General features: G+C 45.5%; 1 protein-coding gene across 6 annotated transcripts in view; it reads right to left on the bottom strand.

The window, feature by feature from the left end:
- Positions 1 to 22,950, bottom strand: part of TBC1D1 (TBC1 domain family member 1) — a 207,024-nt gene that overhangs the window by 97,545 nt on the left and 86,529 nt on the right. For all 6 annotated transcript variants that reach the window (XM_045834194.1, XM_045834193.1, XM_045834197.1 and 3 more), the window contains 4 exons: positions 6,949 to 7,467; positions 4,513 to 4,602; positions 3,271 to 3,375; positions 2,638 to 2,767 (listed from right to left, as the gene is read on the bottom strand). In XM_045834194.1, coding sequence (XP_045690150.1) covers positions 2,638 to 2,767; positions 3,271 to 3,375; positions 4,513 to 4,602; positions 6,949 to 7,467 — 844 coding nt within the window. The remainder of the gene's footprint in view (positions 1 to 2,637; positions 2,768 to 3,270; positions 3,376 to 4,512; positions 4,603 to 6,948; positions 7,468 to 22,950) is intronic.

Below are 22,950 nucleotides of genomic sequence, written 5' to 3'. Positions count from 1 at the left end.
TGTACTGATTAGAATGGAACAGAGCAAAAGGCAAGGCCCTCACACTGCTCATGAATAATTAGCATTCCCCCATGCTGGGGATGCCTCTCATAATGTGCCCTCTACACTTTGGAAATGCTTTCCATGATACAGTCCAAGAGTACCTTCCCCAGCCTACATAATGGATGCTGTTACAATACATTATAGCACACAAGCTTTCTGCTTTGCTTAGGTGTTATCAGGTGAAAGATGGATTAAGTGATAATTCCAAAACTGCAGCTGCAAAATTTCTACCCTGATTAAACTCTTCCGTTTATGACTTTCTGAAGGCCAAGCCAGACCAGAGAAGCTTTACGAAGTAGAACTCTGGAACCCTCCCAGTCCCCAGAAATCACAATCTGCTTTATCCTCAAGGCCAAAGTCACTGCTGAGTTCTTAACAAGCTCTTAAGGGACACTTCCGTCATCGTGTACTGTGTCTTGAAGACCAATGAGGAACGGGTTAGTGATCCTCTCAGAGGGGATCTCCAGCTCAAGCCCAACTGTTCTTGTTCCCAGACATATTTAGTGTAATTTCAGTAAATAGTAACAACTAGGGAAACACAGTTAAAAATACTAATCATTTTTATTCATTTTAAAGGACATTATAATGCCAGAAAATGAACTTTCAAAAACCTTAAGATGAAAATTGTCAATTCATCTCACTTAAAAGGGGAAACCAATACCATTTTACACCCGTTAGTGTGGTTTCCCCCCAGAAAGCCCGGAATGCAATGAGCGCTGGCGAGGTGTGGAGAGGCTGCTGAGGGGAACGTAAAATGGTGCAGCCACTGTAAAAAATATTAAGGCGGTTTCTCAAAAACGTAAAGACAGAATTACCACACGGCCCAGCAATTCCAGTTCTGGGCGTGTTCCCAAAAGACTTGAAAGCAGGTACTTGAGCAGGTGTTTGTATACTACCAACCACAGTGGCCTCGCTCACTACAGCCAAAAGCTGGCAACTATCCACATGTTCGCCAAGAGATGAATGGACACACAAAATGCGTGTACACACAATGCAGTATTATTCAGCCTCAGAAAGGAGTGGAATTCTGACACGCGCCACAACGTGAATGGACCCAGAAGACGACGTTATGCTAACTAGCTAAGGCAGACCCAGAAGGAAAAACTGCCCGCCCTGGGTGAAACACCCAGAGCAGGCACACTCGTGGAGACAGAAAGCATGGCGGCTGTCAGGGGCTGGGGAGAGGGGAAAGTGAGAGTTGATGTTTCATGGGTTTTGGTCTGAGAAGATGACGAAGCTCTGAGACGGACGGTGGTGATGCAGCCACAGTGCGAGTGCACGTAAGGCCACTGAACTGTACACTTAAAAGAGGTTAAAATGATCAATTTCATGTCATGTGTATTTTTACTACAATTACAAAAAAGACGAGTCAGATTTTCATAATAAGGACATTTTTCTTTACACCAGTAGAGCGTGTAAGTATTAGAGAGAAACAGGCAAATCTTTGTTTACTTTTTACAATAGCATGGGTTGCCTACATCTGTGGTTCCCCTCAGAACCACACACAGAGAAGTTTTAGAAATCCTCCCATAAAAGGAACAAGATGCAAAATCAAGAACGGAGAGGAGTGGACCCCTCCACTTTGGGGTTCCCCCTGATGAGCATCCTCACCCTTGGCCCTGGGCCCCTGCCGTCCGAGAGACAGCGCTGCTCCCTGCCTGAGGCCGACTTTCCACCCGTGTTGGGGAGGGACGCCCCCACTCCATTCTGGCTCATGTGGCCCCTCAGGCTCTGGATTTGCTCAAACCCTTCCAACTGTAAAATGTCAACTGGCTCGTCACCACACAAGGAGGACAGCTTCAGTGGCAGGTGCCAGCTGGTGCTTCCCCACCTGGGCCTGACTGCTGGACTAGTTTATTCCTACTTTACACTAGCTCACTCTTGGACATCTTTAATCTGCAACTCATCCCTACAATGTGCAAAATACACAGGCCCTTCTTCACCCACGACATAGTGAGGGCGAAATGGGTCCGAATACACGTGGAGAAAAGCACTCAGCACAGTGCCTGGCACAGCTTGCATTCTCAATAGACAACAGCTGCAAATCATAACATTACGGTTTCTCCTGAAGTCAAATTTCTAGAAACAGTAGTCCATACTCAGTTACTGCTTCCTTTACTCTTTCTCACTTGCTACTCCATGGCAACCTGTATTCTGTCCCCTGCACTCCATTAAGCCTGCTCTGGCAGAGGTTCCCCGTGACCTTCTGATCGAGACACCCAGTGGTGTCTTGTTCTTTGGGTCTCATGTTACTAGATCTCTCTGTAGCAGCCAATAGGACTGACCACTCACGCAACCTTGAGGAAGAACTGGGCTGGTTCTGTACCCTCTCCCCCTCATTCCTCCTCTACCTTCAGAGCCCCCGCCGGGGAAATGGCAAAGGAGGCATAGACTTCTATCTTCATATCACGAGCACCTAGCATGACATCTGACAAACAGAACACATTCACCGACTGTATGCTGAGAGTTCACCGACAATCCCAGTAACCAATACAAGGCTCTGTGAGGCAGAACCTTTCAACGAATGCAGATCGTCTGGTTTCCCGGGCGCCTTTCACTCCTGCTGTGTTGAAGCACGCACAGGCCCCTACTCACCCTCCACTCGCTCACACAGCTTGTGCAGGCCCTGCAGCGGGCAGCCCTCGCACAGCTGGGCCGGCGCCTTTGTCTGCTGCACGGCCGCCACCGTGAATGCCTGCTTCAGGGTCATCATGATTTCATCCACCTGGTCAAAGAGAAGGCCACGTAAATAAAGTGAGCTGGGCCGAGCATCTGGAACTCTGTGGAAGGACTCAGTATTTCATGAATTTTCTGAACACTCAGTCAGAGGTTGGTGGGTAATAATCACAGCTGCTTGGGTTCCCGTTTGAGAAATACCACTCAGATGCTCAAGGCTCTTAAAGGAGATGAGGTAAAAACTGAAAACACGAATTAGATACCAAGTGAAAAGGCCAACTCCTCTGATCCAAAGTTCAAAATGCCATTATTTTTAAAATTGCCAAACCAGAAGGTGCAAGTGAGCGGGTTCTTCGAAAATAACGAACATGGAAAATGCACCACCAAATAAGTCTCACATGTGTGCTAATTAGATACGCAATAGGCATGAAAGAATAACTAAATCCAAACAATGATGTGTCAGTGAGACTGTGGTTTTGCAGAGAATGACGAGTGAGGCTGGAATCCCGTGCAGCCCAGGTTCCGGGGGAAGAAGGGCTCGATCTGGCTTACCAGAGCTTCGTTGGCGCACTGAAACACGTAGCAGACGAAATGAAAGCCGCCGCCTCCTGAGCACTCTCGGCAGATGAACCCGAAGTGGTCCACGTGTCGAATGCCCTGTCGGAGGTGGGGGGAGAGGAGGGGACGCTGAGCTGGATCCGAACGCGGCATCGCCGCCAGAACGGCAAGCGAAAATGTTGGGACAGAGCACCACAAAATTATTTTTTCAGGCATTTTAAGTAACTAAAAACATCTCTCAAACAGGATGACTAACACTGCTCTTCTAAAATGTTACTCTGATTATTCTCACAATAAGAGAAGATTTGAAAACTGGAATCTTTAATGTTCAGGTCAGCACTAAAAGGAAGCGCAGAAAAGCTGACACAGAAAAACAAGAATGTCTCTTAGTTAGGGATTCAAGAATAAAAAGTTACTTGGGAAATCAAAGACAGAGGTTAACGAAGAAACTCAATTTTACACACATACGTGCACACGCATATACACTCACGCAGACATACACAGACATGAAGGTGAAAAGAAAAGATGTAAAACGTGTACTTCTGAAATAAATGGGTAAATACTGAAGTTAACCGGTATGAAGAATGAGTCAAAAACTATAATCACAAAGAATAGAGAAGCTTTTGAAAGTAAGACATTAAGGCCAGGCCTCTGTCATAGTTTCTTAAGAGTTCTTTTTAGTAAGTATCAACAGCTCAACTTGTTTTGAAAGTGCCCTCGAAGAGACCCCTTCATACAGACAAGACACCGCCCACAGATGCTAATACGTCGGCGTCTCCTGAGAGCACGGGCTCTCCATTATATTTTAAGGAAAAAGAAACAATGGCGATTGGTACCCAAAAAAGTTATGAATTTTTGTAGAGGAGAAATAAGTATCTACTTTAAAATACATATATATGTGTATATACAAATATGTATGTAAAACACCCACAGAGATGTACACATATACACCTGGAAATCATCAGTGGGAAACATTACCACCAATAATGTAAAAAAATAAAAAACAGACCTATTTTTTCTAGGTTATTGTTTCTAAAAACAAAATTCTTAATCTCAATTATATTTATATTTTGCCTTAATACACCAAAGCAAAGAAAAAAAGACAAGCAGGAACACAAATCAAGTACTCAGAACGCACACATCTTGTGACCATTAGCACTGCTGTCGGAGGACAGGTATTAAAATGATTCACTGAAAATTCAGCTGCAGTTGAGCCAACAACTGGTCTCCACTCACCTGAGAACAAAAGGAAATCTCCTTAAAATTTCTCTCCAACGCTATTTTTTTGGTGTCAGGGCTGATGAGGTAAACGTCAGATTGACCAATCTTAAAAGACAAACAAAAAAAGCAACCGGCTTCTTATGAAAACTGAAGTCAGATTTATCACACAAACGTTCTCATTTCATGACCTATGAAAATAAAGAATAGAAGGGGCAAGTCCTAGAAAATCCTGTCTGTCTCACTGCAGAAAAATTACTTCGAAGGTGTAATTCATCCTACGGATTTGGGCAGCACAGGACGACTCAGTGCACGGCCCTACATGAGATGGAGGCCTTCTTGGGGATGGAGGGACCAAAGGTCAGCAGCAAGCCTCAGCTCCCCTCCCGAGAGGAGTCTTCCAGAAAACAGAAGCTCTCTTTTACAACTTCCCACTTTTCAGCCCTGGCTGGCGTAGCTCAGTGGATTGAGCGCAGGCTGCGAACCAAAGTGTCGCAGGTTCGATTCCCAGCCAGGGTACATGCCTGGGTTGCAGGCCATGACCCCCAACAACCGCATATTGATGTTTCTCTCTCTCTCTTTCTCCCTACCTTCCCTCTCTAAAAATAAAATAAATAAAATCTTAAAACAAAACCCTTCCCACTTTTCTAATGGTTTTTTTACTGAAAAGTCTTTTTACACTGTTGTTAAAATAACCCTGCCATTTGTGGAGTCCACTGTGTTAGGTATCCCTGTACTACTTGCCTGAGTTTCGAAAGTTAGCCTGTTAGCATAAGTCAGCGCTGTCTTACTGATGTGGGTCAGCGTAACAGACCTCCTTACAGGACTGAGCGGCAACAGCCACCTGTTACCTGTGCTCTGCCCCGCCCCCAGGGCCTTCTCTCCTCTGCTTCCTGAACCCAGGAAACTCTTCTTGTTGTCTACTCTGAACTCTCCGCTCAGTGAGAATCATTTCCTCAAAGAAGTCTTCCCTGATTCCAGCGATGCTCTTGAGGCATCCTCTACTTTGCAGCATTTATGACAATGGCAGTGAGATAATTACTTGAAATCAGCTATGGGTCTCTCTTATGGGAATCTAAATTCCACATGGGCAGAGGCCACATGTCTCGTTCACTGCTGTATTTCTAGTGTATTTCTATTGCAAGGGACCCTGTACGCAGCAGCCACACGATAAATACTTGAAAATAAATGCACCAAGCAGCTTTCCTAATGACACCCAGGAGGGATTTTTTAAAAATATAGATTAGCCCTGGCTGGCGTAGCTCAGTGGATTGAGTGCAGGCTGTGAACCAAGTATCACAGGTTCGATTCCTAGTCAGGGCACATGCCTGGGTTGCAGGCCATGACCCCCAGCAACCCCACATTGATGTTTCTCTCTCTCTCTCTTTCTCCCTACCTTCCCTCTCTAAAAATAAATAAAATAAAATCTTTAAAAAAATAAAATAAAAATATAGATTAAAGCAGAAGGCTGACTAGGTCTATGACAAAAAGAGGAAGAAATCAGCCCGTTTTACCCTGACTCACTCTCTTGATCTTAAACCTGCACGCAGCCGTAAGCACTAACCTAAGTAGCCTGCTTCCTTATCCCTCAGCCATCCCACTGCCCTGAGTGGGGCACAAAAGTGAGATATGACATTGAAGATATGTTGCTTTCTCTGGGATGTTTGTCAGCCTTCAGCCAAAGAAAACACAGAGAAGGAGGATCAAGCACAGTTCGTTCTCTGCACCTTCAGAAGCCAGCTCGCTGCCGGGAGAGCCCCAAGCCCATCACTGCAGACCGGGGGTGGGGTGGGGGGGGGGGCGCCCATGGGGGCCGAGCCCAAGCAGGAGAGTCCAGGCCAGCACGGGACCCAGGCACCCCAACTGCCAGAGTCAGCCTCCCTGTCCATCCCTCTTCGGACACTGGATCCCTGTTCAGTTTACAAAACTTGCAGGAGAAAAAATGAATAGGCAGTTGGCTAAACTAATATTTCAGTTTGGGTATAAATTTCAAAAATCACAATATCTCCAATTCCAATGATCCTTACTAACAAAGGGTAAATGCTTTAAAAATTAATAAAAACAGTAAGGAAGGAGTATTTCCCAAAAAGAGTTTGTCGAAATAGATTACTTGAAATTAATATAAATTTTTAAAAATCCCTTTGGGGCCTCTTTTACACATACTAACTACATTCTTTCCACCCTGAAGAGCTATCTTCGCAACCACGGTGCAGGGAGGTAAAAATTACACAAGGAAATGGATTCTCTTCATCTTTCCCCTTGACGATTGTAAAGGCTTAGGACAAAAGCAGGGATTTTATCCTGAGAAAAGAATTATTCAGTATAAAAATATATGGCATCACTCATAAATCCCAAAGCGACTGACTAAGCATCTTTGCTCAACAAAGTTGATTTTCTTTTGAATAGTTAGTTATCTCAGACTGGGAATGAGCACGAGGCTTGGGGATATTTTACCGTAAAGAGCATAGTTCGATTTTCCTCGATATCTGTGGGCTGCACAATATTGTGTCCACTGATGAGGTGGTTCTCAATGTCGCCTTCCTCAAAAGAGCTGAAGAAACTGTGGCTTCGAAGGCTTCCATCTTGAAATTCCCTCTTATAGGCCATGGAGCGCAGGCCCGGCTGCGAGAAGGATTTGCGCATGGGCCAGCGGCTCTGCTCCGCGCTCCCCGCCGGCTGCAGCACAGATCGCACCTTGTCCGTGAAGGAAAAACCCCCGGCCGGGCTGGCGGTCTCGGAATTCCGGGAGGCCGAGTCACATTCGGCCTTCCTGCTGCAGCTGATGTGATTGAACTTCTCAATGCACTCGTCGATCAGGGCTGGCGGGGCCTTCTTGTGCGCCACGGTCACCCGGCCACAGAAGAGCACCTCGAACTTCTTGGCGAACGTGTCATCAAACTCCGACGGGCAATGGAGCTCCTCCTGGCGGGCAATCTTCCCAGCCTGGCGGATGGAGCTGATGATCTCAGGCACCTGCAGGGAGAGGACAACGGAGTGTTACCTTGGAGCACGCAGTAGTCGGTACTCACGCACACAGTGAGCCAAAACCACGCTCTCCCCCGGCCCCACCGCACACTCTGTCACAGGGTACCAGCCAAAGGAGGGCTCTACAGGGACGCTGCGTGTTCCTACTCTGGCATTTGTCTCACTGTCAGCTTACCGGACTTCTAGAAAAAGAAATCTGCCCTCCCAGAGGGCAGAGAAATACACAAGTTGCAGAGAGGAGGGAGGAACAGCCATATATATTAAGCACCTCTCACAGACAAGGGGCTGAGCTAGAGGATTCACATGCCCACTACACCCCACAAGGTTGTCAACTGCCCCACAGACACCCAACCAACGTGGCAAGCCTTGAATGCAGGCTGGTCCCACTCCAAAACCAAAGGTCCTCTCTGGAGAATGTGTCACCTCCCAGAGAGTTTTGTCTGCAAGGTGGCTCACCAAAATACTGTGCAGTTACTCTAGATTTCACGGCAGTGTACCTTGGAAAGTCTCCCACAATAAATGGTTAGGAGGAGAATGACAAGACAAGACTGAAACAATCTTATAAGACGCAAACGTCATTATTTTCTTCAATGCGGAGTCCTATATTTCCTAATAGTTGAATAGTATTAACTGCAAAGCTTGGAGGTTTTAATCAAAGAGTAAGCAACCACAGCGGTGTCATTATTATAGCAACACACTGGGGCTTCCACCCAAGGAGCCTCCAAAGCCTTTGGGTTCGATGTAAAGTCACAATCAAGAGAATGAACAGAACGCTCTCCTGTGCTGCGGTCATCCCGACTGCCCCACCCTCTCACCAGCGGCTTAGGACAAGATCCCTCCAGCAGCAGACAGGAAGGTGAGTCTGTCACCCAGTGAGGAGCGTCTGCGCCATCATCTGGATGAGGTACCTACAGCCACGGCACTAACACGAGACCAGCATGGATTCAGTCTTCATAGGGAAGTGCACAGTTACTGTCAGGACCTAACACCCAGAGCTATTTTTTTTCTTTGTCCCATGTAAGGAAATTCCATTTAAAGCCCAATACCCATAGGCCCAATGCCTTTTTAACATTACAGGGAAGGAAAAAAAAGAAACCTTTTCAACTCAGGTCAAAGATCAATATATACAGTAAAGGGGGGTGTTTTTAATACATTATACTTATGTTCTGGGTTCACGACATAATCCCTGAAGACCCAATAACTCAAATGATTCTTCTCTCTGTGATTTTATATCGAGCACATCTCTGCCATAGAAGGTTATGAGACATCCTTTCAAGGTATTGTATCACATAAAGAGTCAAAATACCTTTAGGGATATTTTATATTTTAAAAATTGATTACTGTAGCATAAAACCTAAATGACACTAAATAAGGAGAAACGTCAACAGACATTAAGCATCCATCTGAACTACTTGCTGATGCTGTAGCATAGCTCGTTCCTCTGCTGCCAAATAATTAGACATCACATGGAGGCCTAAAAAGTGCTCATCAGTATGAAAAAAGACGGGAAAGGGAGAAGAAAGAGGTTGGAAGTCTAGGTTTCATTCACACCTTTGCCGACAAGTCACCCCGGGATGTTGGCAACAACAGCCTCTGTTTCTCTCTTTGACAAAAAAAGAGAAATGCTTAAGATTTTTCAGTTAAAAGTTGTTCCTATGAGGTAAAGAATAATGCTGTTTTTCAAAGAAAAATAGCCAATTTATGCAAGTAAGGAACCTTGCACAGCGTGTGAAATTATTTTACCAGGAGTCATGTGAGTCTTCCCAATGATTAACCACTCTTTGAACAGAAAACTCAAAGGTTACCCAGTCTTTCGAGGTTTGTTAAAATAACTGACATTTCTGTACACGGGGCCACCCACTGCATCTGAAGCAAGTAACCGTGTCTTTCACTACATACCAAAGGCAGGAGGAAATATGTGAAGTCACAGGCACTTACGGTGACTTAGTAATAAATGGCACAGACTCAAGTAAGACACAAAGCAGGGGATGGACCTGGGTCCCTGCATCGCAAGGTCAGAAGAGGCACAAAGAGTGCACTGTACCTCGGTCAGCTTGAGCTGTGGTCGCTTTTCCAACCACCAACATTGGTGGTTCCATACTTTCATCTGGGTCTTAAAATGATGACCTGTTGCCGTCAAAGGTCAGTCAGTGCCTGCCTCTCCCTGCTCTGGGGAGTTACGTGCGATGTGGGTATAAAGGAGACCATCGGGGTTAAAAACATCACTGGGATCCTGACCAGAGGAATATAACAATTTCAGAATATTTGAAGGCATATTGCCAAACATAGTTTCAACAATAAATCATAGACAGTTAAAAACCTAATGTTTAAAGATTACTATAAATCATTCAAGCATACTAGCAGACTGTTTAAATAAAGAATGGGCTCCAAATGTGTGTAATTGTGTAAACCTCTCCTGATTGTTTAGTTCTGTTACCAGAACAGACCTGGGCACTGCTTTCTGGAAGAGGAGGGCATAATGGCCCCTGGGGAGGAAGTCCTGAATTCCCCATTCTCTGTCCTGGGCTCACCTATACTGTTACTTGTTACATGAGAGAACTGGATCATTCACTTCAGTTATTTCCAAACATTTTTCCAGGTATGACTCAATGCCAGGAGGCAGGGATTCAGAAATGAGGGATGGATGCCAGCCAGCCCTGCTTGGGAAGGGAATGGAGCACTGAAAAATTGGCATGGGGCCTGCTGGGAGCTGAGCTAAAGGTCAGCACTGAAGATGGAGAGAAAGGATGAATAAAAGAATCTGGAAGACACCTGGGTGGGGTAGCTCAGTGGATTGAGCATGGGCCTGCAAACCAGAGGGTTGCAGGTTGATTCCCCATCAGGGCACATGCCTGGGTTGCAGGCCAGGGCCCCAGTAAAGGGCATGTGAAAGGCAACCACACATTGATGTTTCTCTCCCTCTCTTTCTCCTTCCATTCCCCCCTCTCTAAAATAAATTAAAAATTTTAAATAAATAAATAAATAAATAGAATCTGGAAGACAGAATCCAAAGGACGTGGTGATCACCTAGAAGGAGGACAGGAGGGTACTGAAGACTGCACAGGACTTGCAAAGCTCTGGCTTAGACTTCTTGGCAGACAGTTGTGCTTTTAGCCCAAGTCAGAAATTCAGAAAAGAAGTAAGTTGGGGGGAGATACTACCATGAGTTCTGCTTTTGCACATGAGGAGGAAGAGCAGGATGACTTGAAAGTAAAGGCAAATAGTGGGCAGATGGGCAAATGGGCCTGACCCCTGTGACAGGAGTTCTAGATTCAGATGTCAACACCTTGGCAGGAGAAAAAGGGAAAGTAAAGAAAGGGAGGAAGGATGAGACCTCAGGATACACCAACACTTCGGGCAGAGAAGCAGGAAGGCAGGCAGGCAAGGATGATGTCAGAGGTGCAGGGGAAGCCAGCGCTCCGGCTTCCAGAAAGGGAGAGGACACGACTGGGAACAAACCAAGGGCCGAGACAGGTCTGCAGAAGCTAGCAGATTACTGAGATACATAAAAATAAAGGGGGATGCCAATACTACCCCCTAAAAGAAGCAAACCTGAGTGAAAAATGTCTCAAGGTCAACTTCAGTCTCTAGGAGAACATACACTTCCAGTTACAATATTTACAAATACACGGACCCTTCTAGGGCAGATCCGCTGAGGCCAGTGGAATTCATTCCCACTGATACGATCTGGGTACTTGTAACAAAAACCTTTTTTTAGTTTAGTCGCAGCAATAATATCTACGTCATTGCTGACTGCAGATAAGCAGATAAAGTCCATCAAAATTAACCAAAGCAAAAACAAGAATCTGAAAAACATTTTACTGGAATAAATTCCATAGGCTTTAAGATTTGGTTTTATTTCCTCTTTACATTAGGGATCACAACAAATAGGAACTTTCAGTACTAAAGAGGCCCAGTTCAGGCATGCAATGTTATTGAACTGCTTTTCTGTGGACCTACTTGAGTTTATACTAAAGTTCAACTTTCAAGTAAATCACTTCTTTCACAACCAAGTGTCTTTCGAATTCATGTACTAACAAATGCACAGCATAGTACGAGGTCTCTGCAGCAAGCTTACGTGAATACTGTTCTTATTAAGTAGCTAGAAAATGACACTCTAAGAGAGTCGGAAATGTTCATTCTGTAAATAAAGCCCTTGTTAAACATTTGGGTCAACTTTCTTTTAAAGGATTTAGGGATTTTAAAGGATTATAAAAGCACCACCAAGTGTAGTTTTATTCATAAGAACTTAGGAAAGAGCTCCTGAAACAAAATTCAGAATGGAAAGTCATTTTACTTTACATTCACATTTTTGTTTTTCTGCCAACTAGTAACAAATAAATATTACATGAATCTAAAGAAGCCTGCATGTGTAGTTAAAAGACTGGCATTTTTTCCTGTTATTTACATTAAAACATTCCAAAACTGCATAAATAAGACAAGCCACGCTGTCCTCTGTCCCTTGGATGAAATGTTTGCTCACTGCAAGGGGTTAAAAACAAGCACTTCGAACAGAAAATGATTATTCAGCATAATTATTTCAGGGAGGCACAGCTTTGTTTTGGGTGTTAATTAAGTGTGTGTGGGTTTTTTTCTTTTTTTCTTTTTTTGGTGAAAAACAAGGTTAAGTAGAGGGAGAAAACTAAATTAAATCAAGTCTTTCCTACCTCCTCACTCTGTCTTAAATCATCTGAAGAGAATAAAGCACCTGACAGCATCTAGACAGGACACGCGTGAGCATTTCCACCCCGCAGTTCGGCCTGCTGAGATCAGGTCCGACGCAGAGGTGTGAGTGCACCTCGTCGAACAGGGAGTAAGACGTGATTCCTCCTGACCTATGCGGCTTGCCGTGCAGGAGGGAAGAGACACGTCTTAACATGTGATTTTCAATACACTGTGACAGATGCTAGAACGCAAGCACGAGCAAGGCCCAGAATGTGTGTGCCAGAGACGGCTTGTCCTGAGCACAGAGGTCTCAACTCCTGCTTTGTGCTCGCAATTAGCCACCAGGTCAGATTAATGTGTTACATCTTCCCACAAGGGAGATCAGACGGGCTCATCAGCTGGCTGAGGAAGCGTCTGGCACATATGAAACGCTAATGACTGCTAGTCCCTAACGCGGGGCCACACACCCGCATCCATTCATACCTTTCGTCACATTAAACAGTAGGAGTATTCAGCTTCCCTGGCTCTGAAACGGCAAACTGGATAAATGCGGCTTTCAAACCACACGGAAAGGGTCTATGCAAACACCACCTCCGAGTCATGCTCCAAAATAATCGGTTCACCACAACCTTTTGATTAAACCAACACATTCCTACAAACCTCTAAAACAGTGAGGCTAAAATCCAACCTAAGAAATGATTTAACAGCTGCAAGAGTGAACAACAGGGACAGGCAGAAGGTAAGAAAGGAAATGAAAGAGTGGAAGAAGATATCGCTGAAAGATTATGAAATTATTTTTGTAAGATTTCTAAAACAAGTTTTAAAAGTCAAAACATTTTGATTGGTTAGTATAAATATTGACAGAAATCATGGAATGAATCACTGAATGTTCCGCCTGGAACACTGGTCCTCACTGTTGCACCCTCTTCATTTAGTGTGCTCGCTCACAACCCAAGTGTGGCTGCACCCTAGAACCGCCAATATTCTAAAAAATGAACGCCCAGTCCCACCCCGGTGCAGAGGAGGCAGCCGGTTCTGTTTGGTGGTGGGGCTCTGGCACCTGCGGTTTTCAGAAGCCTCCCCCAGTTCCCGCGGGCAGAATCCCAGACTTATCCTCCGCGCTTTGCTGTGCCCCGAGGTAAGGAAGGCCACCTGCTCACCCTGTCCCCTACACCATCATACCCCAACGACTGATCAGAAGGTGTCACCAACACAGACACAGCCCGACTGCACAGACTGAGCTCACAGCAAGATGAACTAGTGAAGACAGAAACACGGAATCACTGCCCAGGTACCGACGAGCTGTTCATACCACTTCCGGGCAAACTGGGCAAATAGATTCACTGCATTTCAGAGGTCTCAGCTAATAAAATACATAAGAGTGAATACCTTATTAAAAATAAACTACTCTGTGTAATTTTTATCAAAATTTACTTCAAACTAATCTCTCAAAGATTAAGAAACACAACTACAACGAACTAGCAGTTAATAATAGCAATCACCCAATATTAGTTATATACGTTACGAAATCTTTGAAAAGGAAAACTGGGGTCCCTTTTCTGTTGGGTTGGCCAGAAAGTCCATTATGTTTTTTCCATGTGATGGCTCTGTCAGTGCTTATTTGTCCTTAAATTCATTCAAAACAATTTGGTTAGATTGTATTGTGAGAACTGTCATATCAGTGTACATTTTTTTAAAGATTTTTAAAAAGATTTTATTTATTTATTTTTAGAGAGGGAAGGGAAGGAGAAAGAGAGAAACGTCAATGTGTGGTTGCTGAGGGTCATGGCCTGCAACCCAGGCATGTACCCTGGCTGGGAATCGAACCTGCAACACTTTGGTTCGCAGCCTGTGCTCAATCCACTGAGCTATGCCAGCCAGGCCAGTGTACATTTTTTTAAAAAAATTATCAAAATTGGTGAATTTTTGCACAGCCATTTTAACACTGAAGATGGAAGAAAATACGCAACAATTTTGGCATATTATGCTTTATTATTTTAAGAAAGGTAAAAATGCAATAAAATGCAAAAAAGATTTGTGCGGTGTATGGAGAAAGTGCTGTGGCTGATCAAACATGTCAAAAGTGGTTTGTGAAGTTTCCTGGTATATTTACATTTTGGACAAATAATTCTTTGCTGTGGGGCTGTCTTGTGCACTGGAAGATGTTTAGCAGCACCCTGGCCCCTACCCACTAGAAGCCAAAAGCGGGAGATAGCCGACATCTTCAAAGTATCCAAATCAATAAAGTTACTGGTGAAAATGAAAAATGTGTCTTTTATTTTATGGAAAAATCTAAACAGACTTTTGGGCCAACCCAATAAAACCCTGGTGCAGGCGCCAGCAATTCCAGCCCAGGGATCGCGGCAGATATGTGCCCTGGCTCACCAACAGCTGCGTACAAAGACAGCACAGCGCCTCTCACAGTCGAAAACCAGACACAACCCACTGCCCATCAGCAGAACTGAAAAGTACGAGGCACAGTCGCACAACTGCAAACAGGCAGCATGAGGGTAAACAAGCTATTCTGTATGCAATAATATGGTAAATGCTCAAACGTCATGATGAATAAAAACAGGTATAAAAACCACAAGGCATAGTTCCATTTTTGCAAAAGTTTGAAAAAGGCAAAACCAAACTACGATGGCGGGAGGCAGGACAGTGTTTATTTCTGGAGGATGACTGGCTGGGAGGGGCCTCCGGATGTTGGCTGTGCACGATTATTCCAGCTGTGAAGTCCCTTAGTACACCACATGTATAATTGTTTGTGCGTTATACTGCAATAAAAACTTCACAAAAGATAATATTTTCACAGGCATGATCTAATTTGAGTGAGAAGTGTGGGAAAAACTAACCCCAAGTGACCCAGCTAATAAGCAGAAGAACCAGGGAGCACAAAGCTTTCTACCACATCCCCTAACACATCCTCTCTCTACCACACCAAGACTTCCCAGCCCCATGCTCAAGGTCATTCTCAAGCAGAGGCAAGTCTGCTCCCCCAGCGGATATTTGGCAATGTCTGGGGACATTCTGGGTTGTTGCAACTGAAGGGTGAGAAATGCCACTAGGCCAGTGATGCTGCCACACATCCCACAATGCACAGGAGAGTCTGGATGGCAGAATTATCTGGCCCAGAATGTCACTAGTGTCCAGGTTGAGAAATCTGGCTTTTGGGCTTAGAGTTCTGAGGATATGAGCCTGGAATTGCAGGTGTCATTGCGCATAAATGCATGCCGGAGTTCCAGAGGAGGTGATGCAAAGACAGGGAGGGAAAGAATGGAAGCAAGGGTGAAAATGGTGGTTCTGATACAGTTGAGGACCTGGATCAAGCTATACCTGAAGCCTGAAATGGGGCTCTTGTGACAATAAATCTCCTTTTCGATAATGTCATTTTACACTGGGTGCCTGTCACTTGAAAGTAAGAGTCCTATTAACACGTATAAAACTTCATGCCAAATTCTACTAGGAATACAAAGAGAAATGACCCATATATCTCCTTTGGGGACCCCGCCGAGGGAATATACAAATACCCAAGTGACTAAACAAAGTGAAAGCTAAGCACTGCAGGAGTAGGAGTGTTCAGCAGGTTAAGATAGAAATACAAACTCAGTACAAAGTACATCTCACATAAATTATTATGAGCAAACAGGGTGATTTATATATTTAACAAACTCTGTTTTTCTTAGAATAAAACCAGCCATCAAAGACCCCAGGGAGTCTGAATGGACTCAACTTTTTCCCTCTATAAAAGGGAACGTATGAAATTTTAGATCATATCAAAAAATGTTCAGAAGGGGCCAAAGTGGAATTCACGTTTGAATGACTTGTTACACAGGATTCCCAGGCCCCCGTGCTCCCTGCTGTGTGGAATGAGAAAAGCCTGTAATCACATGTAACACACAAGGACTAAGCAACAGGACCAAAACCACGGGTTATTTGCAAAGTGTCCACATGGTGCCTCCCTCACAGGTCTAAATGTGCCACTCAGAGGCGATTCCGATTCTCTTGAAAGGCATCTTCCTCCCCGTGCCCCAGGGCCCACGTCTGAGGCTGAACTGGTGCCGGTCCTCAGCGACGGGCCTCTGGAATGGCGCGTGGCCTTGCCCTCTCTCCGGGGTCACATCCCTCCTTTGCTTACCTGTAAGCAGAATCCACCTCAATGGAAAACACAGCAAAGGAATTCTCTGGGTTTCAGCCAGACCTCCTAGGGCAGGCCTTTTATTTATTTACTTTGGGAGGGGGGTGGCGTAAAAGATAAGGCTTTGCTTACCCCCAAAGGAATTGAATGCAAGACAGCTCCCTGTGCCAAGTGCAGGGCTCCGAGCCTCAGCAACAAGAAACAAGAAACAGGGTTGTCCCCGCGGAAGCTGTGCTGTGTCTCAGAATACAGGTAACTCGGCGTGAGGCCAGACACAGACTGGGGAGGGGGCATACTTACTGCCAGCACCACAGGTCAGAACTTTACTTCTCAGCAGAATGTGCAAAGCCCCAGGACTCATGTGCACCCAGCCCCAGAGAGCACCTTAGTTTCACTCTGTGTACTTAAAACACACTGAATGGAAATCAGTTTACCAGCACTGAGGCACCTACTGGAAAATGTAGGCTTTGCTGTTGAATTCTTTCCCTCTCTGTCCCTTTGTTTTAAGGGGAAAACACAGCTACAATTTTCCCCTCCTGGTACATACACTCTGCTCCCCCACTCCCTGCGGCTTGGGCCCCCAAGTCACCTCCGGCCAACACGCCTCCAGGCCAGAGAGGCTGACATCTCTGGGCTGAAATGAAAGGTCAGTTGTTTTATGACCAGGACCTTTTGCCAGCAGGCTGCTACTGAGCAGAAGGAACAGAAAAGAGGAGCGCCTTGAGCCCGGGTGGTCAGGCAGGCTGGGCTGTGGCATCTTGCCTTGGCACGAGAGAGCCAACCAGAGGAACTGAGGAAAAACAAGCACTGATTGTTTGACCCCTTCTCAATACTCCAGCCACTTTTTACAACACCACAGCAGAGTGCATTCATTAGTCATCTTCTATGTCCATAATAAGCTTAATATACAATCATGTGTTGTCTAAGAAAGAAAAACATATAGGCCCTGGCTGGTGTGGCTCAGTGGATTGAACGCTGGCCTGCAAACCAAATTGTCGCCAGTTCGATTCCCAGTCAGGGCACATGCCTGAGTTGCAAGCCAGGTCCCAGGAGTGGGTATGTGAGAGGCAACCACATACTGATGTTTCTCTCCCTCTTTCTCCTTTTCTTCCCCTCACTCTAAAAATAAATAAAATCTTTAAGAAAAACAAAAACAAAAACATACAAAGTCACCCATAATCCCAGCCCAGAAATTATCCAGTTAACAGTTTGGCTTTTCTTGCATGTGGTTCTTTGTGTATACTAAGTGGTCACTTCCTTTACCAAAACAGGGAGGGCCGGTGCCCTGAAACTTACTCTTCTCATCACGGGCATAAAGCACCGACGTGTGGACCCACACAGAACCATCTCATTCCCTCCTGAGGACCACGGCATCAATTTCACTCACTGCAAGCACCATACACAATGGGAATGCCTTAAAAAATGTTTACACCTACTCAGGATCCAATTCCAATTTACTTCACACTACTTGTCATAAACTCTGCTCAATAATAAGCCATTCTGGAAAATGTGTGATAAGCATCCCAACCTTTGCACAAATACTCTGGATCCCCAGTTACATTTTAGAGTATGTTAGATGTTTATGTGCGTGTTGTGGGAAGGGAGGTAAGCAGAGAAATTATGAAAGTGAACTCAGAATTGCTTACTAGACTGCAGAAAATATTCCATTAAAAGGGACATCTGGGAGCAGAAACTGAAACAGAATAACCTTTAAAAAGACGGAGATGAACTCTCGCTGCTGCTGATCACAACTCTTAGGAGAAAGCCAGCCCCAAACCCTGCCCCAGCTGAAGCCATGAATCTCCCCACCAGCTGGCGGGTCCTGCAGGGGGACTCTGTAACTGGAATGCTGAAATGAGCTTTGAACTCTGCAGCGAGAGCTTCACGTGCAAGCCTGGGCAAGGGACACAGCCTCTCAGAACCTCAGCATCCTCACCCGTCAAAATGGGATGTCACTGGCTACCCTGCAGGTTGTTTACAGGATAAAATTAGACAATGAACGTGGAAGTTGCTGGAATACAGCCTAGCGTATATTAACTCCCGATAAATGCTAGCTGTTACCTTCAAGTTTGCAAAGTAAGAAAAGGTCAAATTTCTGTACAAGTAACAGTACCTGAGAAGCCCAGGCCACGGAAGCAGCCCTGGGGTCTGAGGCCCCAGGTGGACAGCAAGAAAAGCCCAGGAGCACTGAGACGTCAGACACACGAGCGAAGATGCCACCTTGGAAGTGAGTCATCCGGACCTTGCTGCCCCACGTGAAGCCAGATGGACAAACTGCTGGGTAGAGCCCTCCCCAAATTCCTTACCCACAAAACCACATGCAGAATAAATGGTTCCATTAAGCCGCTAAAAAAAAATGAAATAAAATAATAAAGTAACAGTATGTAAAGGCAGTCAGCTTGTTATTAGTCCCAATACCTTTGAGACAGAATTGCTAATAAATGACAAAAACTTAGTCTATATCAGCCAGCGGCAGATAATGCCAACCACTGGAAGATTTTCCCACATTTCCAAGCATCCTGTAGGCAATAGCACTCTCCCCTACCTCACCCACCCCCACTTTCCAGTGACCCCAAATATTTAAGAGTAGGAGCTCTGATTAAACCGGAGCAGAGAAAGAGCACACAGGACCCACAGGACGAACAGGGGCAGCACTCACAAGTCTGGGTGTGGCGAGCAGCTGTTGTGGCATATTTGGGACAGTCCTACCAACTCTGGGGCGTGAAACACATCAGTGCTTGAATGTCAGCTTCGAGAGAGAGCATCACTGTCTACTGTGCTCACTAATGTGGCCCACGGTGCCTCAGACGGTGCCTGGCACACAGCAAGAACTCAGTAAATCTGTTCAATGCATGAATGGTTGCAACTGAAAGTGAAACTTTAGTGAATTCCAGGTTTTTCGGTGATGAGAAAGAAGTATCTCGAGTAGCCTTCAGAAGAGAATCACACAGAATCTGTAACACCCCCAACACCGTGCCCGTGCCCGTGTGCACGCAACAAAGACGTGTGGGAGGAACAAGAGCCGTGAAACTAAGAAGCCAGAAACACTGGGACCACGTCCTTTCGGATGATAAGATTTTTCTGGACAGCGGAAGTCTGGCCCTTCTAAATGCCTAACCTATTTTTATCTTGACCAGGTTTGGGTGGGAGTCAGATCATGTATTTTCTCAAAGGCTATAGTGCAGCAGCCCCCAACCTTTGGGGCACCAGGGACCAGTACATGGAAGACAATTTTTCCACAGAGCTGGGAGGAGGCCGTGGGTGGGGGGGTGGTTTGGGGATGATTCAAGCACATTACATTCAAGGTCGCACATCCTTCTGTGTGACCCAGTTCCGAACAGGCCTGGACCGGTAATGGCCTGAGGTCGGGGACCCTTGCGACAGAGAATGGAGCTTAGCCCTTTGGTGTGTGGTGAGCATACACTGCACCATGGCCTCTGAGCTACTGAGGTTGTGTTAAACTGTATGCCGCTGTGGGTGTGGGCAACGGGCAAGACTGTATGGGGTAGTAGGCATCTTAGGTTGAGAGACAGTATTTTAGCCTTTAATTATATACCCCACATTCCTACCAATCCTCCCTAAGCAAATGCTGACATGCCTTCTCTCAAATGCACCCCAAGGACCAAAGCAGAGGCTCCTAAGCTTTGTGTTGCAGACCCCGCTGATTGACCCTTATGGCCCCGTCTCAAAATAAGGTTTTTTAGTGCAAAAAAATAGAACACAAGGGAATACGATAGAACTTAATTATACTAAAAGGGAACTACCCAAATAATTATGACATAGTATTATGTGTTTATCACCACATTTAACAAGATCTAGATGCAAGTCCAATAAATGCTGTGATTCAAAGTGATGACGGGCACAGACTGCATTTTGCAGAAATGTGTGACATCTATGGTGCAACATAAAAATAACTGATTTGCTTGATGTTACTATCCCAGGAGCTGCTTACCCTTCTGGGTTGGATGACTACGTTCATAACTGAAGACAATGTTAAATTTCGGTAAGAAGATAGTAAAAATGAAGATGCATTTTTTCCTTACCCAAGTTGATGGGCCCCCACCCCTGACTTCCATCCTCAGGTCCCAGGACTAAAGGAAGCCCAGGGAGGCGGGAGAACAAATGACAACTCACTCAAGGACGAGGCAGACCAACACCAGCAGCAGTTATCTCTCTGGGGACAACAGTGCGTATAGACTGCACACAGGATTAACGCGGCAAAGCCACCCCCGCACCCCCCTCCCCCCGCCCGTTCCAAGGCAAACATAAAGCCAACGGAAAATGAGAAAGCTGCACCAGAAGCTGCAGCCGTCAAAATCTACAGAGAAATTAGAATGGCACGATGCAGTCAATAAGGAAAGAAAATCCTATTGGGTAAAACTCAAGTGTCCATTAGCTAGAGTTATGGAATTAATTTCTACATAATGTAAGAGCTGCATTAATATAGAGATGTTACAACTCTTTTCCAATGTTACAACTACTCAATTCTGATGTGATTTTTTTGCCCAGCTAGTCCTTGAACATGATAATTTAGTCTAATATACAGATAGAGATTATTGTCAATTAACTTGCTATTATCCCTGCCAGTGGGAGAAGAGAAAAAACATGACACAATAACAATCTTCCAATCTTTGTTTCAGTAAACTGTCATTTGGGCTGCAGCTCGCATTTGACAACTGCAGGCAAGCAGGGCAGTCTGGACTCTAGAATGTTCTCCCCGACTCTCCACTATCATCTGGGTCTTCCGGATCCGGTTCCAACACCTCCCCTGCTCCGGTCCCCGGGTTCCCAGGCGCTGGCCCTCTGGGTCACACAGGTCACAGCACCACACCACACTTCGGGTGGGTCCATTGCCCACACCACACTTCGGGTGGGGTCGGGTGTCGTTGGGTCCGGTCCTGTGGCCCCTGCAGGCCTGTGTCAGTGTCTGCTGAACACAGACACTGTAACGTAGGAGGCAAATGAATGGCAGTCTTCTGTTTCTCCACCTTAAAGTGCAAAGTGAATAATGTAATGCTAGTTCACCTCAATTTAAATATATTTACTTGAAAATACACCAAAGTGCTGTATGTAAACTCTACAGATTACAATGAGGGAAACAAACAAAATGACTTCATTTTCTAACCTTTCCTAATATTTAGGTGGAGAAAGTGTGACCCCAATATTTCATATACATGTTGGCGGGGGAGAAAGCTCAGCTCCTGACACCTCCACTTGAATCTAGTTAACATGAATCTCAGGCGCTGAGCACCACTCATCAATGCCAGACACTGTGCTTTCCGCAGACTATCTCACTGGATGCTCACACCTACCCTCTGAGAAAGACAGCAATATTCCCATTTCACAGAAACGCAGACCCTTCCAGACCAGCGCTGGGCACCGGGGCTGCAGGTGAACGTGGCACCGGGTAGAGGTGGAGGAGGACGCAACGTGAGCCTCAGCTCAGCCCGTGCACAGAGGCCGGCCACCTACACCGAGGGGTGGGCAGGACAGGAGAGGGGTCGCAGAGCCCTGCCCAAAGGAGAGGAGGAGCCCTGGGCTGCCTTCCAGGAGAGGTCTGTCAGGGAGGCGAGGAGGGGGGCCCCAGGCTGCCAGCAAACCCCGAGACGGAGACCAGTGAGGCCAGGCCACTCCACGCGTCCGACCGGCCACGTGGCTGCTCTGCAGAGGCCGAGTTTGCCAGACAGGAGAGCTGAGGAAGGGTGACAGGTCAGAAGGATGCAGAGTGGGAACAGCTTAGTTACCTGCCTTCACCCCCAACGGGCTGATCAGTCCCTGGAGGCAGGGGCCTTGTCATGGGGCCAGTTCCTCACACTTAGACCGAGGAAGTGAATGATGGAGGAATGTACGAGCACCTGGGGAGAAAGGAATGACCGCCTCACGAGGGCAGTGGTCCAACAGAGGGAGAAGAGAGGAGAAAATAAAGAACAATTTGAAGGTGAAACTGCCCAGAACTGGTAGCTGGTTGGATGGAAAAGCTGAGACCAAAAAAAAAAAAAAAAATCCAGAAATCTGAACACAAATGACAATTCAATAGTTATCCATGAATTCAACATTTATTCCTGAACGGAAAATGGAAACTGTGCAGACACTGAAATCAGGGTGTGCTCAGGGAATCATTCCTCTCGCCAGCTACTCCCAGTCCACGTGGGCATCCTAGCCGGAAATCACGACAGATGGGGAGAAAAGTGAGTGTTCATGAAGAGAGCTGTTACTTCTTCTGCTTGTTTTCAGCAAAAGAGACACAACTTAAATCAGTGCTTACCAATAAGAAAGACCCAGGAGAGGTGACCTGTGTTCATCTTGGGGTGGCAGGAATTTGGTCGGGTTTGTTATTGTTGCTGATCAGTATGTTTTCTATAATTATCACGTATTGTTTCTGTAATCTTACAAAAGTTAGTTTTAATTTTTAAGAAAGTACATTGTCTTAAACTTCAAGACATTTTAGAGGTAACTGTTTACTGTTAATTAGGTAAGGACCTCCAGGGGCAAAACTATTTGAAGAAAGGAAAAAAATCATTTTAAATGTATGATAATAAATTATTTCAATATATAAGTGAAATGGCATACATTTCCACATGCCCCAAATACTCCACTACATAACATACAGAAGTCTTTAAATCACAGAAAACAATCCAAAAAATAAATCTCTACAGAAACCAAAAACTTGA

Source organism: Phyllostomus hastatus, unplaced genomic scaffold (assembly GCF_019186645.2).
Source record: "Phyllostomus hastatus isolate PE091 unplaced genomic scaffold, TTU_PhHast_1.1 phas_contig_196, whole genome shotgun sequence".
Lineage (NCBI taxonomy): Eukaryota > Metazoa > Chordata > Mammalia > Chiroptera > Phyllostomidae > Phyllostomus > Phyllostomus hastatus.
This window is presented reverse-complemented; position numbering and strand designations above follow the sequence as displayed.